This window comes from Sinohyriopsis cumingii, chromosome 15 (assembly GCF_028554795.1).
Source record: "Sinohyriopsis cumingii isolate HCF-2022 chromosome 15, ASM2855479v2, whole genome shotgun sequence".
NCBI classification, from domain to species: domain Eukaryota; kingdom Metazoa; phylum Mollusca; class Bivalvia; order Unionida; family Unionidae; genus Sinohyriopsis; species Sinohyriopsis cumingii.
Window position 1 is genome coordinate 46,494,971 of NC_142975.1, and position 13,780 is coordinate 46,508,750.

At 32.5% G+C, this 13,780-nt stretch overlaps 1 protein-coding gene across 1 annotated transcript in view; it reads right to left on the minus strand.

Annotated features, from left to right (window-relative positions):
* The window catches only part of LOC149781735 (zinc finger MYND domain-containing protein 12-like), a 45,335-nt gene that overhangs the window by 10,516 nt on the left and 21,039 nt on the right, over window positions 1-13,780 (minus strand). The window contains exon 7 of the mRNA XM_089935846.1: window positions 736-881. Coding sequence (XP_089791972.1) covers window positions 736-881 — 146 coding nt within the window. The remainder of the gene's footprint in view (window positions 1-735; window positions 882-13,780) is intronic.

The following is a 13,780-nucleotide window of genomic DNA, read 5'->3' on the forward strand; positions in this document are numbered from 1 at the left end:
TCCAACAATTTGACCAATACCACTGTTAATAACTGTCAAAACATTGCTGTCATTCTGATGTCAAGTCCACATCTGAGCCTCTCCCACCAGAAACAGTTCAAACACTATCAGTAAGGCCTCAGATGGAAACTTTCTGAGTTATTCAGCTGGTGAAATCTTCTATAATGCAAAATTTTACAAAGGCACAATAGCTGTATATCATTAGTACGACTCTGCTGTCCCTATGTGCTGAAAAACTTGTCACGCTTCATTCATAACATTATATTCATGCATGTATCAGCTCTATTAGAAAGATTGAAAGGTTAAAATGTTAAACAATTTTTTATTTTTTCAGTGATGTTTTAGGATTTTATTAATTTATCAGTATATAACAAAAATACAATTAACATACTGCTGTAATTTGATTTTGAATGCTAGATCATGTCTTGTTGTCAGTATCATGTCCCATAATGATCTGGATTTAACAACAACTCGATATGATCAAACTGTCAAGATCACATTATATGCATTTATATTATCATTTATTAACTCCAACAGAAACTGTAGGCATAGTACATGGTCAAGTCTTAACATAAGACCATATTCCCCTCTTTAACAACATGATCAGGCCTGGTATGCAGATTGATCTCTGATGAGATAGGACAAATACAACCTAGGTACAGGATACGGTGGCTTTTCATCATAAGGATGTTGGTGAGGACCTTATATGAAGTGGATAAGACAAATCTGTCTTACCTTGTTGATGTCCATGAGAACAAAGTAGAGCATGGCAAGTGCGTGACTGACTGTAGCCAGATCCTGGGGCTGCCTGTTGGGCTGGTGTTCCCGCAGATCATAGAGGGCATTCAGCACCTGCACTGCCTCTGCCTCCTGGGCCTCATCTGGAACGTGGTATAGTATAGTGCCAATTAAAATTAGTGAAAATGGTAACAATTACTAAACTCTTTATGAAGATAAAAGTAAAAATAAATCATAAAAGGCAAAGATATACAAATTCTTTAGAACGTAAATAAGATAAGAATAGTAGAATTCTAAAATTATTGGGTCAACAGTTGGTACATAAATCATATGGAACACAAAGACACAATGAATATAATAGAAAAAGATGTCAGAATTGCAAGTGAGCAGGAGCAAAGAAGATAACTCGCTCATTTGTGGAATGTATAGTCAGTAGTTGCAAACAATTTTGAATACGCCCTGATCATTAGTATAGTCACAATGACCCAGTCTTTGTGTGTAATATTGCAAATACAAACTATGTCTGATTTGGTGTATTAAAATAAGATTTATAGTTTACGTTGGAGGGCCAGAGAGAAGGATATTTGCAGGCACAAAAGTGTGTCCCATCAATTACAGACTGGAATGCTTGATATAAAAAAAACACATTCAAGACCACTTTATCACAAAATGTAAACTTTGTCAACATGCTCATGGTTTTTATTACCCATGTGTCAAAACATACTTTTATTACACATGCATTTCATCCTACATGGCTGATCATGCATTTGATACAAATGTTAAATCTATAATTCTGTATCACACAGTCACCCAGATTGAAACTACTTTGGTGTCTTCTCTGTCTTCCACACATTATTATTTACTGATACATTGAATCAATTTTGTTAAAAATCCCAACTGGTTTGTAATTTCATTCATATGTAAAGTTAAAAATGTTGAAAAAGTGTTAAAAGGGGGGGGGGGGGAATAATAAATACAAAACTGAATTTACATTTCATTCTGAGTGTAGGTTATAACTCACTTGATATTGCTTATAAATACATCTTGGCCTAATGGTATCAATGTATCCCTATGTCATATCAAATGAGTTCTTCCTGCTGATTTAGAAATAAACACAAATGTAGTTTTATGTACCTATCCCTGAAAGCAAACACTACAGTTTCATAGTCATGCAGACTCTGCAATGGAAGGACTTTACTACAGTAAAACTTGACTTGAAAGACCACTGTTGTGTGAGACCATCTGTCTTGATAGACTATATTTGTCATATAGTGTGATCATCTCTTTCGACTGATCATTTGCCTTGAGAAACCATTTCTCAATTTTTAGAGTAGCTTTACTGTACTGACATTTTAGTTCCTAATAGTTCTAACAAAACAGGCTTCATTCCATCTGCAATAGTCCAGTGGTCATAACACTTTGTCCACTCAACATCAGAAGAGTACAGATTGGAATCCATCTCAAACCAGGTTTGTTCAGCCAATCAGTATTTCTGGGGGGAACAGGTTTGTTCAGCCAATCAGTATTTCTGGGGGGAAGAGTAACCATACATGTGTTGATGTTCCATTACACAAATTAATCAATAAACCCAATCATTCAGCCTAAAAAATATCCCCATATTAAGTAGTTAGCTAGGTAATATTAGGTACATAAAAGGTAGATATTAGGTAGATCAAGGTAGATATACAATACAGTAAAATGCCTCTAAATCATCATGGTCACTGCAAACACCTTTTGCCAATTTATAAAGGTGGCCCATTTAAAAAGGTTTGATTAGTGTTAAAAGAGCCGAACTAGAATCAAAACATATTCCTTAGGAAAGTTTTACTATATACTTATGTATTCAGTCATGGATGGATAGGTGGATAGAAGAATAAATGGACAAATGAACTGGTATGCAGATGGGTTATTGTTACGAAATCCCCGATATGGCTCATTTAGTCTTCCATACTTTTCATTTAAATCAGGTTGTCTTGTTTCACGTGCCATAATATTTCTGTAAATGCAATTTTTCGTCGTATCGCGTGACGCTTTTATTGCTCGCGTGGCACGTGCAAAATAATGTATTATTGCACACTATTATATATATATCGGGTAGAGATATTGAAGGGCACAGCCAATATAGAGGGAAGCTCTTAAACATATTCAACTGTCGGGCAGGTGCCATTGTAATTTCGTTAAAGCCAAACAGTTGGGTGAGTCTAATGTTATTTTAGTCAACTCTTTTTATTATTTACAATAATTATTCAGTTTCGTAAAAGCACGTTCATTGTTGTATTATGTGGTCACATCGTTTATCGTATTTGCAATTCAGTTTATTAAGATATAACCTAGGAAATGTGGTAGCGAGTTAATTTCATCTAGTCGCTATCACTACTAATTTCGAAAACATATTATGTATGTATTAATGTCATAGCATTACGTATATTTGTTTTTATTGCATAGCATTCCTATGTCATACTTCGTGCCTATCGTATATTCTTAAAGTAGTTGCAACAAAACCGATTTCAATTAAATTAGACTATTGGAAAGGTGTGTTTATTTTCCATATTCAGCTCGCCGGTTATGAGCAGCCGGATGGGCTTGTGAATACCATGACATCTGGTGTACCATTACTAGTATAACCTGTGCCAGCGTACAGGTACAAGTGCGGAGGGGAAAGTGACCGTGCCAGAGAGAAGGCTGTGTCAACGTGTATTTTCCAAACAAGTATTGTTTTGACAATGTATTACAAAGTAAAGCACAATAACAAGTAGTGTATTGACTACAAGTAAAAGGTCAGTAACAAGTAGTGTATTGACTACAAGTAAAAGGACAATAACAAGTAGTGTATTGACTACAAGTAAAAGCACAATAACAAGTAGTGTATTGACTACAAGTAAAAGCACAATAACAAGTAGTGTATTGACTACAAGTAAAAGGCACAGTAACAAGTAGTGTTTTTGACTACAAGTAAAAGGACAGTAACAAGTAGTGTATTGACTACAAGTAAAAGGACAGTAACAAGTAGTGTATTGACTACAAGTAAAAGGACAAGTAACAAGTAGTGTATTGACTACAAGTAAAAGGACAGTAACAAGTAGTGTATTGACTACAAGTAAAAGGACAATAACAAGTAGTGTATTGACTACAAGTAAAAGGACAATAACAAGCAGTGTATTGACTACAAGTAAAAGGACAATAACAAGCAGTGTATTGACTACAAGTAAAAAGGACAATAACAAGCAGTGTATTGACTACAAGTAAAAGGACAATAACAAGCAGTGTATTGACTACAAGTAAAAGGACAATAACAAGCAGTGTATTGACTACAAGTAAAAGGACAATAACAAGCAGTGTATTGACTACAAGTAAAAGGACAATAACAAGCAGTGTATTGACTACATAAAAGACAATAAGGCAGTGTATTGACTACAAGTAAAAGGACAATAACAAGCAGTGTATTGACTACAAGTAAAAGGACAGTAACAAGCAGTGTATTGACTACAAGTAAAAGGACAGTAACAAGCAGTGTATTGACTACAAGTAAAAGGACAGTAACAAGCAGTGTTTTGACTACAAGTAAAAGGACAGTAACAAGCTAGTGTTTTGACTACAAGTAAAAGGACAGTAACAAGTAGTGTTTTGACTACAAGTAAAAGGACAGTAACAAGTAGTGTATTGACTACAAGTAAAAGGACAATAACAAGTAGTGTATTGACTACAAGTAAAAGGACAATAACAAGTAGTGTATTGACTACAAGTAAAAGGACAATAACAAGTAGTGTATTGACTACAAGTAAAAGGACAATAACAAGTAGTGTATTGACTACAAGTAAAAGGACAATAACAAGTAGTGTATTGACTACAAGTAAAAGGACAATAACAAGTAGTGTATTGACTACAAGTAAAAGGACAATAACAAGTAGTGTATTGACTACAAGTAAAAGGACAATAACAAGTAGTGTATTGACTACAAGTAAAAGGACAATAACAAGTAGTGTATTGACTACAAGTAAAAGGACAATAACAAGTAGTGTATTGACTACAAGTAAAAGGACAATAACAAGTAGTGTATTGACTACAAGTAAAAGGACAATAACAAGTAGTGTATTGACTACAAGTAAAAGGACAATAACAAGTAGTGTATTGACTACAAGTAAAAGGACAATAACAAGTAGTGTATTGACTACAAGTAAAAGGACAATAACAAGTAGTGTATTGACTACAAGTAAAAGGACAATAACAAGTAGTGTATTGACTACAAGTAAAAGGACAATAACAAGTAGTGTATTGACTACAAGTAAAAGGACAATAACAAGTAGTGTATTGACTACAAGTAAAAGGACAATAACAAGTAGTGTATTGACTACAAGTAAAAGGACAATAACAAGTAGTGTATTGACTACAAGTAAAAGGACAAAAACAAGCAGTGTATTGACTACAAGTAAAAGGACAATAACAAGCAGTGTATTGACTACAAGTAAAAGGACAATAACAAGCAGTGTATTGACTACAAGTAAAAGGACAATAACAAGCAGTGTATTGACTACAAGTAAAAGGACAATAACAAGCAGTGTATTGACTACAAGTAAAAGGACAATAACAAGCAGTGTATTGACTACAAGTAAAAGGACAATAACAAGCAGTGTATTGACTACAAGTAAAAGGACAATAACAAGTAGTGTATTGACTACAAGTAAAAGGACAATAACAAGTAGTGTATTGACTACAAGTAAAAGGACAATAACAAGTAGTGTTTTGACTACAAGTAAAAGGACAATAACAAGTAGTGGTTTGACTACAAGTAAAAGGACAATAACAAGTAGTGTATTGACTACAAGTAAAAGGACAATAACAAGTAGTGTATTGACTACAAGTAAAAGGACAATAACAAGTAGTGTATTGACTACAAGTAAAAGGACAATAACAAGTAGTGTATTGACTACAAGTAAAAGGACAATAACAAGTAGTGTATTGACTACAAGTAAAAGAACAATAACAAGTAGTGTATTGACTACAAGTAAAAGCACAATAACAAGTAGTGTTTTGACTACAAGTAAAAGCACAATAACAAGTAGTGTTTTGACTACAAGTAAAAGGACAATAACAAGTAGTGTATTGACTACAAGTAAAAGGACAATAACAAGTAGTGTATTGACTACAAGTAAAAGCACAATAACAAGTAGTGTATTGACTACAAGTAAAAGCACAATAACAAGTAGTGTATTGACTACAAGTAAAAGCACAATAACAAGTAGTGTATTGACTACAAGTAAAAGCACAATAACAAGTAGTGTATTGACTACAAGTAAAAGCACAATAACAAGTAGTGTTTTGACTACAAGTAAAAGGACAATAACAAGTAGTGTATTGACTACAAGTAAAAGGACAATAACAAGTAGTGTATTGACTACAAGTAAAAGGACAATAACAAGTAGTGTATTGACTACAAGTAAAAGGACAATAACAAGTAGTGTATTGACTACAAGTAAAAGGACAATAACAAGTAGTGTATTGACTACAAGTAAAAGGACAATAACAAGTAGTGTATTGACTACAAGTAAAAGGACAATAACAAGTAGTGTATTGACTACAAGTAAAAGGACAATAACAAGTAGTGTATTGACTACAAGTAAAAGGACAATAACAAGTAGTGTATTGACTACAAGTAAAAGGACAATAACAAGTAGTGTATTGACTACAAGTAAAAGGACAATAACAAGTAGTGTATTGACTACAAGTAAAAGGACAATAACAAGTAGTGTATTGACTACAAGTAAAAGGACAATAACAAGTAGTGTTTTGACTACAAGTAAAAGGACAATAACAAGTAGTGTATTGACTACAAGTAAAAGGACAATAACAAGTAGTGTTTTGACTACAAGTAAAATGACAATAACAAGTAGTGTATTGACTACAAGTAAAAGGACAATAACAAGTAGTGTATTGACTACAAGTAAAAGAACAATAACAAGTAGTGTATTGACTACAAGTAAAAGCACAATAACAAGTAGTGTTTTGACTACAAGTAAAAGGACAATAACAAGTAGTGTATTGACTACAAGTAAAAGGACAATAACAAGTAGTGTATTGACTACAAGTAAAAGGACAATAACAAGTAGTGTATTGACTACAAGTAAAAGGACAATAACAAGTAGTGTATTGACTACAAGTAAAAGGACAATAACAAGTAGTGTATTGACTACAAGTAAAAGGACAATAACAAGTAGTGTATTGACTACAAGTAAAAGGACAATAACAAGTAGTGTATTGACTACAAGTAAAAGGACAATAACAAGTAGTGTATTGACTACAAGTAAAAGGACAATAACAAGTAGTGTATTGACTACAAGTAAAAGGACAATAACAAGTAGTGTATTGACTACAAGTAAAAGGACAATAACAAGCAGTGTATTGACTACAAGTAAAAGGACAATAACAAGCAGTGTATTGACTACAAGTAAAAGGACAATAACAAGCAGTGTATTGACTACAAGTAAAAGGACAATAACAAGCAGTGTATTGACTACAAGTAAAAGGACAATAACAAGCAGTGTATTGACTACAAGTAAAAGGACAATAACAAGCAGTGTATTGACTACAAGTAAAAGGACAATAACAAGCAGTGTATTGACTACAAGTAAAAGGACAATAACAAGCAGTGTATTGACTACAAGTAAAAGGACAATAACAAGCAGTGTATTGACTACAAGTAAAAGGACAATAACAAGCAGTGTATTGACTACAAGTAAAAGGACAATAACAAGCAGTGTATTGACTACAAGTAAAAGGACAATAACAAGCAGTGTATTGACTACAAGTAAAAGGACAATAACAAGCAGTGTATTGACTACAAGTAAAAGGACAATAACAAGCAGTGTATTGACTACAAGTAAAAGGACAATAACAAGCAGTGTATTGACTACAAGTAAAAGGACAATAACAAGCAGTGTATTGACTACAAGTAAAAGGACAATAACAAGCAGTGTATTGACTACAAGTAAAAGGACAATAACAAGCAGTGTATTGACTACAAGTAAAAGGACAATAACAAGCAGTGTATTGACTACAAGTAAAAGGACAATAACAAGCAGTGTATTGACTACAAGTAAAAGGACAATAACAAGCAGTGTATTGACTACAAGTAAAAGGACAATAACAAGCAGTGTATTGACTACAAGTAAAAGGACAATAACAAGCAGTGTATTGACTACAAGTAAAAGGACAATAACAAGCAGTGTATTGACTACAAGTAAAAGGACAATAACAAGCAGTGTATTGACTACAAGTAAAAGGACAATAACAAGCAGTGTATTGACTACAAGTAAAAGGACAATAACAAGCAGTGTATTGACTACAAGTAAAAGGACAATAACAAGCAGTGTATTGACTACAAGTAAAAGGACAATAACAAGTAGTGTATTGACTACAAGTAAAAGGACAATAACAAGTAGTGTATTGACTACAAGTAAAAGGACAATAACAAGTAGTGTATTGACTACAAGTAAAAGGACAATAACAAGTAGTGTTTTGACTACAAGTAAAAGGACAATAACAAGTAGTGTTTTGACTACAAGTAAAAGGACAATAACAAGTAGTGTATTGACTACAAGTAAAAGGACAATAACAAGTAGTGTACTGACTACAAGTAAAAGGACAATAACAAGCAGTGTATTGACTACAAGTAAAGCACAATAACAAGCAGTGTTTTGACTACAAGTAAAAGGACAATAACAAGCAGTGTATTGACTACAAGTAAAAGCACAATAACAAGCAGTGTATTGACTACAAGTAAAAGGACAATAACAAGCAGTGTTTTGACTACAAGTAAAAGGACAATAACAAGTAGTGTATTGACTACAAGTAAAAGGACAATAACAAGTAGTGTATTGACTACAAGTAAAAGGACAATAACAAGTAGTGTATTGACTACAAGTAAAAGGACAATAACAAGTAGTGTATTGACTACAAGTAAAAGGACAATAACAAGCAGTGTATTGACTACAAGTAAAAGGACAATAACAAGCAGTGTATTGACTACAAGTAAAAGGACAATAACAAGCAGTGTATTGACTACAAGTAAAAGAACAATAACAAGCAGTGTATTGACTACAAGTAAAAGAACAATAACAAGCAGTGTATTGACTACAAGTAAAAGAACAATAACAAGCAGTGTATTGACTACAAGTAAAAGAACAATAACAAGCAGTGTATTGACTACAAGTAAAAGGACAATAACAAGCAGTGGTTTGACTACAAGTAAAAGGACAATAACAAGCAGTGGTTTGACTACAAGTAAAAGCACAATAACAAGCAGTGTTTTGACTACAAGTAAAAGCACAATAACAAGCAGTGTTTTGACTACAAGTAAAAGGACAATAACAAGTAGTGTATTGACTACAAGTAAAAGGACAATAACAAGTAGTGTATTGACTACAAGTAAAATGACAATAACAAGTAGTGGTTTGACTACAAGTAAAAGGACAATAACAAGTAGTGTATTGACTACAAGTAAAAGGACAATAACAAGTAGTGTATTGACTACAAGTAAAAGGACAATAACAAGTAGTGTATTGACTACAAGTAAAAGGACAATAACAAGTAGTGTATTGACTACAAGTAAAAGAACAATAACAAGTAGTGTATTGACTACAAGTAAAGCACAATAACAAGTAGTGTTTTGACTACAAGTAAAAGGACAATAACAAGTAGTGTATTGACTACAAGTAAAGGACAATAACAAGTAGTGTATTGACTACAAGTAAAAAGACAATAACAAGTAGTGTATTGACTACAAGTAAAAGAACAATAACAAGTAGTGTATTGACTACAAGTAAAGCACAATAACAAGTAGTGTATTGACTACAAGTAAAGCACAATAACAAGTAGTGTTTTGACTACAAGTAAAAGGACAATAACAAGTAGTGTATTGACTACAAGTAAAGGACAATAACAAGTAGTGTATTGACTACAAGTAAAAGAACAATAACAAGTAGTGTATTGACTACAAGTAAAGCACAATAACAAGTAGTGTTTTGACTACAAGTAAAAGGACAATAACAAGTAGTGTATTGACTACAAGTAAAGGACAATAACAAGTAGTGTATTGACTACAAGTAAAAGAACAATAACAAGTAGTGTATTGACTACAAGTAAAGCACAATAACAAGTAGTGTTTTGACTACAAGTAAAAGGACAATAACAAGTAGTGTATTGACTACAAGTAAAGGACAATAACAAGTAGTGTATTGACTACAAGTAAAAGGACAATAACAAGTAGTGTATTGACTACAAGTAAAGGACAATAACAAGTAGTGTTTTGACTACAAGTAAAAGGACAATAACAAGTAGTGTATTGACTACAAGTAAAAGGACAATAACAAGTAGTGTATTGACTACAAGTAAAGCATAATAACAAGTAGTGTATTGACTACAAGTAAAGGACAATAACAAGTAGTGTATTGACTACAAGTAAAAGAACAATAACAAGTAGTGTATTGACTACAAGTAAAGCACAATAACAAGTAGTGTTTTGACTACAAGTAAAAGGACAATAACAAGTAGTGTATTGACTACAAGTAAAGCACAATAACAAGTAGTGTTTTGACTACAAGTAAAAGGACAATAACAAGTAGTGTATTGACTACAAGTAAAGGACAATAACAAGTAGTGTATTGACTACAAGTAAAAGAACAATAACAAGTAGTGTATTGACTACAAGTAAAGCACAATAACAAGTAGTGTTTTGACTACAAGTAAAAGGACAATAACAAGTAGTGTATTGACTACAAGTAAAGGACAATAACAAGTAGTGTTTTGACTACAAGTAAAAGGACAATAACAAGTAGTGTATTGACTACAAGTAAAAGGACAATAACAAGTAGTGTATTGACTACAAGTAAAAGGACAATAACAAGTAGTGTATTGACTACAAGTAAAAGGACAATAACAAGTAGTGTATTGACTACAAGTAAAAGGACAATAACAAGTAGTGTATTGACTACAAGTAAAAGGACAATAACAAGTAGTGTATTGACTACAAGTAAAAGGACAATAACAAGTAGTGTTTTGACTACAAGTAAAAGGACAATAACAAGTAGTGTATTGACTACAAGTAAAAGGACAATAACAAGTAGTGTTTTGACTACAAGTAAAATGACAATAACAAGTAGTGTATTGACTACAAGTAAAAGGACAATAACAAGTAGTGTATTGACTACAAGTAAAAGAACAATAACAAGTAGTGTATTGACTACAAGTAAAAGCACAATAACAAGTAGTGTTTTGACTACAAGTAAAAGGACAATAACAAGTAGTGTATTGACTACAAGTAAAAGGACAATAACAAGTAGTGTATTGACTACAAGTAAAAGGACAATAACAAGTAGTGTATTGACTACAAGTAAAAGGACAATAACAAGTAGTGTATTGACTACAAGTAAAAGGACAATAACAAGTAGTGTATTGACTACAAGTAAAAGGACAATAACAAGTAGTGTATTGACTACAAGTAAAAGGACAATAACAAGTAGTGTATTGACTACAAGTAAAAGGACAATAACAAGCAGTGTATTGACTACAAGTAAAAGGACAATAACAAGCAGTGTATTGACTACAAGTAAAAGGACAATAACAAGCAGTGTATTGACTACAAGTAAAAGGACAATAACAAGCAGTGTATTGACTACAAGTAAAAGGACAATAACAAGCAGTGTATTGACTACAAGTAAAAGGACAATAACAAGCAGTGTATTGACTACAAGTAAAAGGACAATAACAAGCAGTGTATTGACTACAAGTAAAAGGACAATAACAAGCAGTGTATTGACTACAAGTAAAAGGACAATAACAAGCAGTGTATTGACTACAAGTAAAAGGACAATAACAAGCAGTGTATTGACTACAAGTAAAAGGACAATAACAAGCAGTGTATTGACTACAAGTAAAAGGACAATAACAAGCAGTGTATTGACTACAAGTAAAAGGACAATAACAAGCAGTGTATTGACTACAAGTAAAAGGACAATAACAAGCAGTGTATTGACTACAAGTAAAAGGACAATAACAAGCAGTGTATTGACTACAAGTAAAAGGACAATAACAAGCAGTGTATTGACTACAAGTAAAAGGACAATAACAAGCAGTGTATTGACTACAAGTAAAAGGACAATAACAAGCAGTGTATTGACTACAAGTAAAAGGACAATAACAAGCAGTGTATTGACTACAAGTAAAAGGACAATAACAAGCAGTGTATTGACTACAAGTAAAAGGACAATAACAAGCAGTGTATTGACTACAAGTAAAAGGACAATAACAAGCAGTGTATTGACTACAAGTAAAAGGACAATAACAAGCAGTGTATTGACTACAAGTAAAAGGACAATAACAAGCAGTGTATTGACTACAAGTAAAAGGACAATAACAAGCAGTGTATTGACTACAAGTAAAAGGACAATAACAAGCAGTGTATTGACTACAAGTAAAAGGACAATAACAAGCAGTGTATTGACTACAAGTAAAAGGACAATAACAAGTAGTGTATTGACTACAAGTAAAAGGACAATAACAAGTAGTGTATTGACTACAAGTAAAAGGACAATAACAAGTAGTGTATTGACTACAAGTAAAAGGACAATAACAAGTAGTGTATTGACTACAAGTAAAAGGACAATAACAAGTAGTGTATTGACTACAAGTAAAAGGACAATAACAAGTAGTGTATTGACTACAAGTAAAAGGACAATAACAAGTAGTGTATTGACTACAAGTAAAAGGACAATAACAAGTAGTGTATTGACTACAAGTAAAAGGACAATAACAAGTAGTGTTTTGACTACAAGTAAAAGGACAATAACAAGTAGTGTTTTGACTACAAGTAAAAGGACAATAACAAGTAGTGTTTTGACTACAAGTAAAAGGACAATAACAAGTAGTGTATTGACTACAAGTAAAAGGACAATAACAAGTAGTGTACTGACTACAAGTAAAAGGACAATAACAAGCAGTGTATTGACTACAAGTAAAGCACAATAACAAGCAGTGTTTTGACTACAAGTAAAAGGACAATAACAAGCAGTGTATTGACTACAAGTAAAAGCACAATAACAAGCAGTGTATTGACTACAAGTAAAAGGACAATAACAAGTAGTGTTTTGACTACAAGTAAAAGGACAATAACAAGTAGTGTATTGACTACAAGTAAAAGGACAATAACAAGTAGTGTATTGACTACAAGTAAAAGGACAATAACAAGTAGTGTATTGACTACAAGTAAAAGGACAATAACAAGTAGTGTATTGACTACAAGTAAAAGGACAATAACAAGCAGTGTATTGACTACAAGTAAAAGGACAATAACAAGCAGTGTATTGACTACAAGTAAAAGAACAATAACAAGCAGTGTATTGACTACAAGTAAAAGAACAATAACAAGCAGTGTATTGACTACAAGTAAAAGGACAATAACAAGCAGTGGTTTGACTACAAGTAAAAGGACAATAACAAGCAGTGGTTTGACTACAAGTAAAAGCACAATAACAAGCAGTGTTTTGACTACAAGTAAAAGCACAATAACAAGTAGTGTATTGACTACAAGTAAAAGGACAATAACAAGTAGTGTATTGACTACAAGTAAAAGGACAATAACAAGTAGTGTATTGACTACAAGTAAAATGACAATAACAAGTAGTGGTTTGACTACAAGTAAAAGAACAATAACAAGTAGTGTATTGACTACAAGTAAAGCACAATAACAAGTAGTGTTTTGACTACAAGTAAAAGGACAATAACAAGTAGTGTATTGACTACAAGTAAAGGACAATAACAAGTAGTGTATTGACTACAAGTAAAAAGACAATAACAAGTAGTGTATTGACTACAAGTAAAAGAACAATAACAAGTAGTGTATTGACTACAAGTAAAGCACAATAACAAGTAGTGTATTGACTACAAGTAAAGCACAATAACAAGTAGTGTTTTGACTACAAGTAAAAGGACAATAACAAGTAGTGTATTGACTACAAGTAAAGGACAATAACAAGTAGTGTATTGACTACAA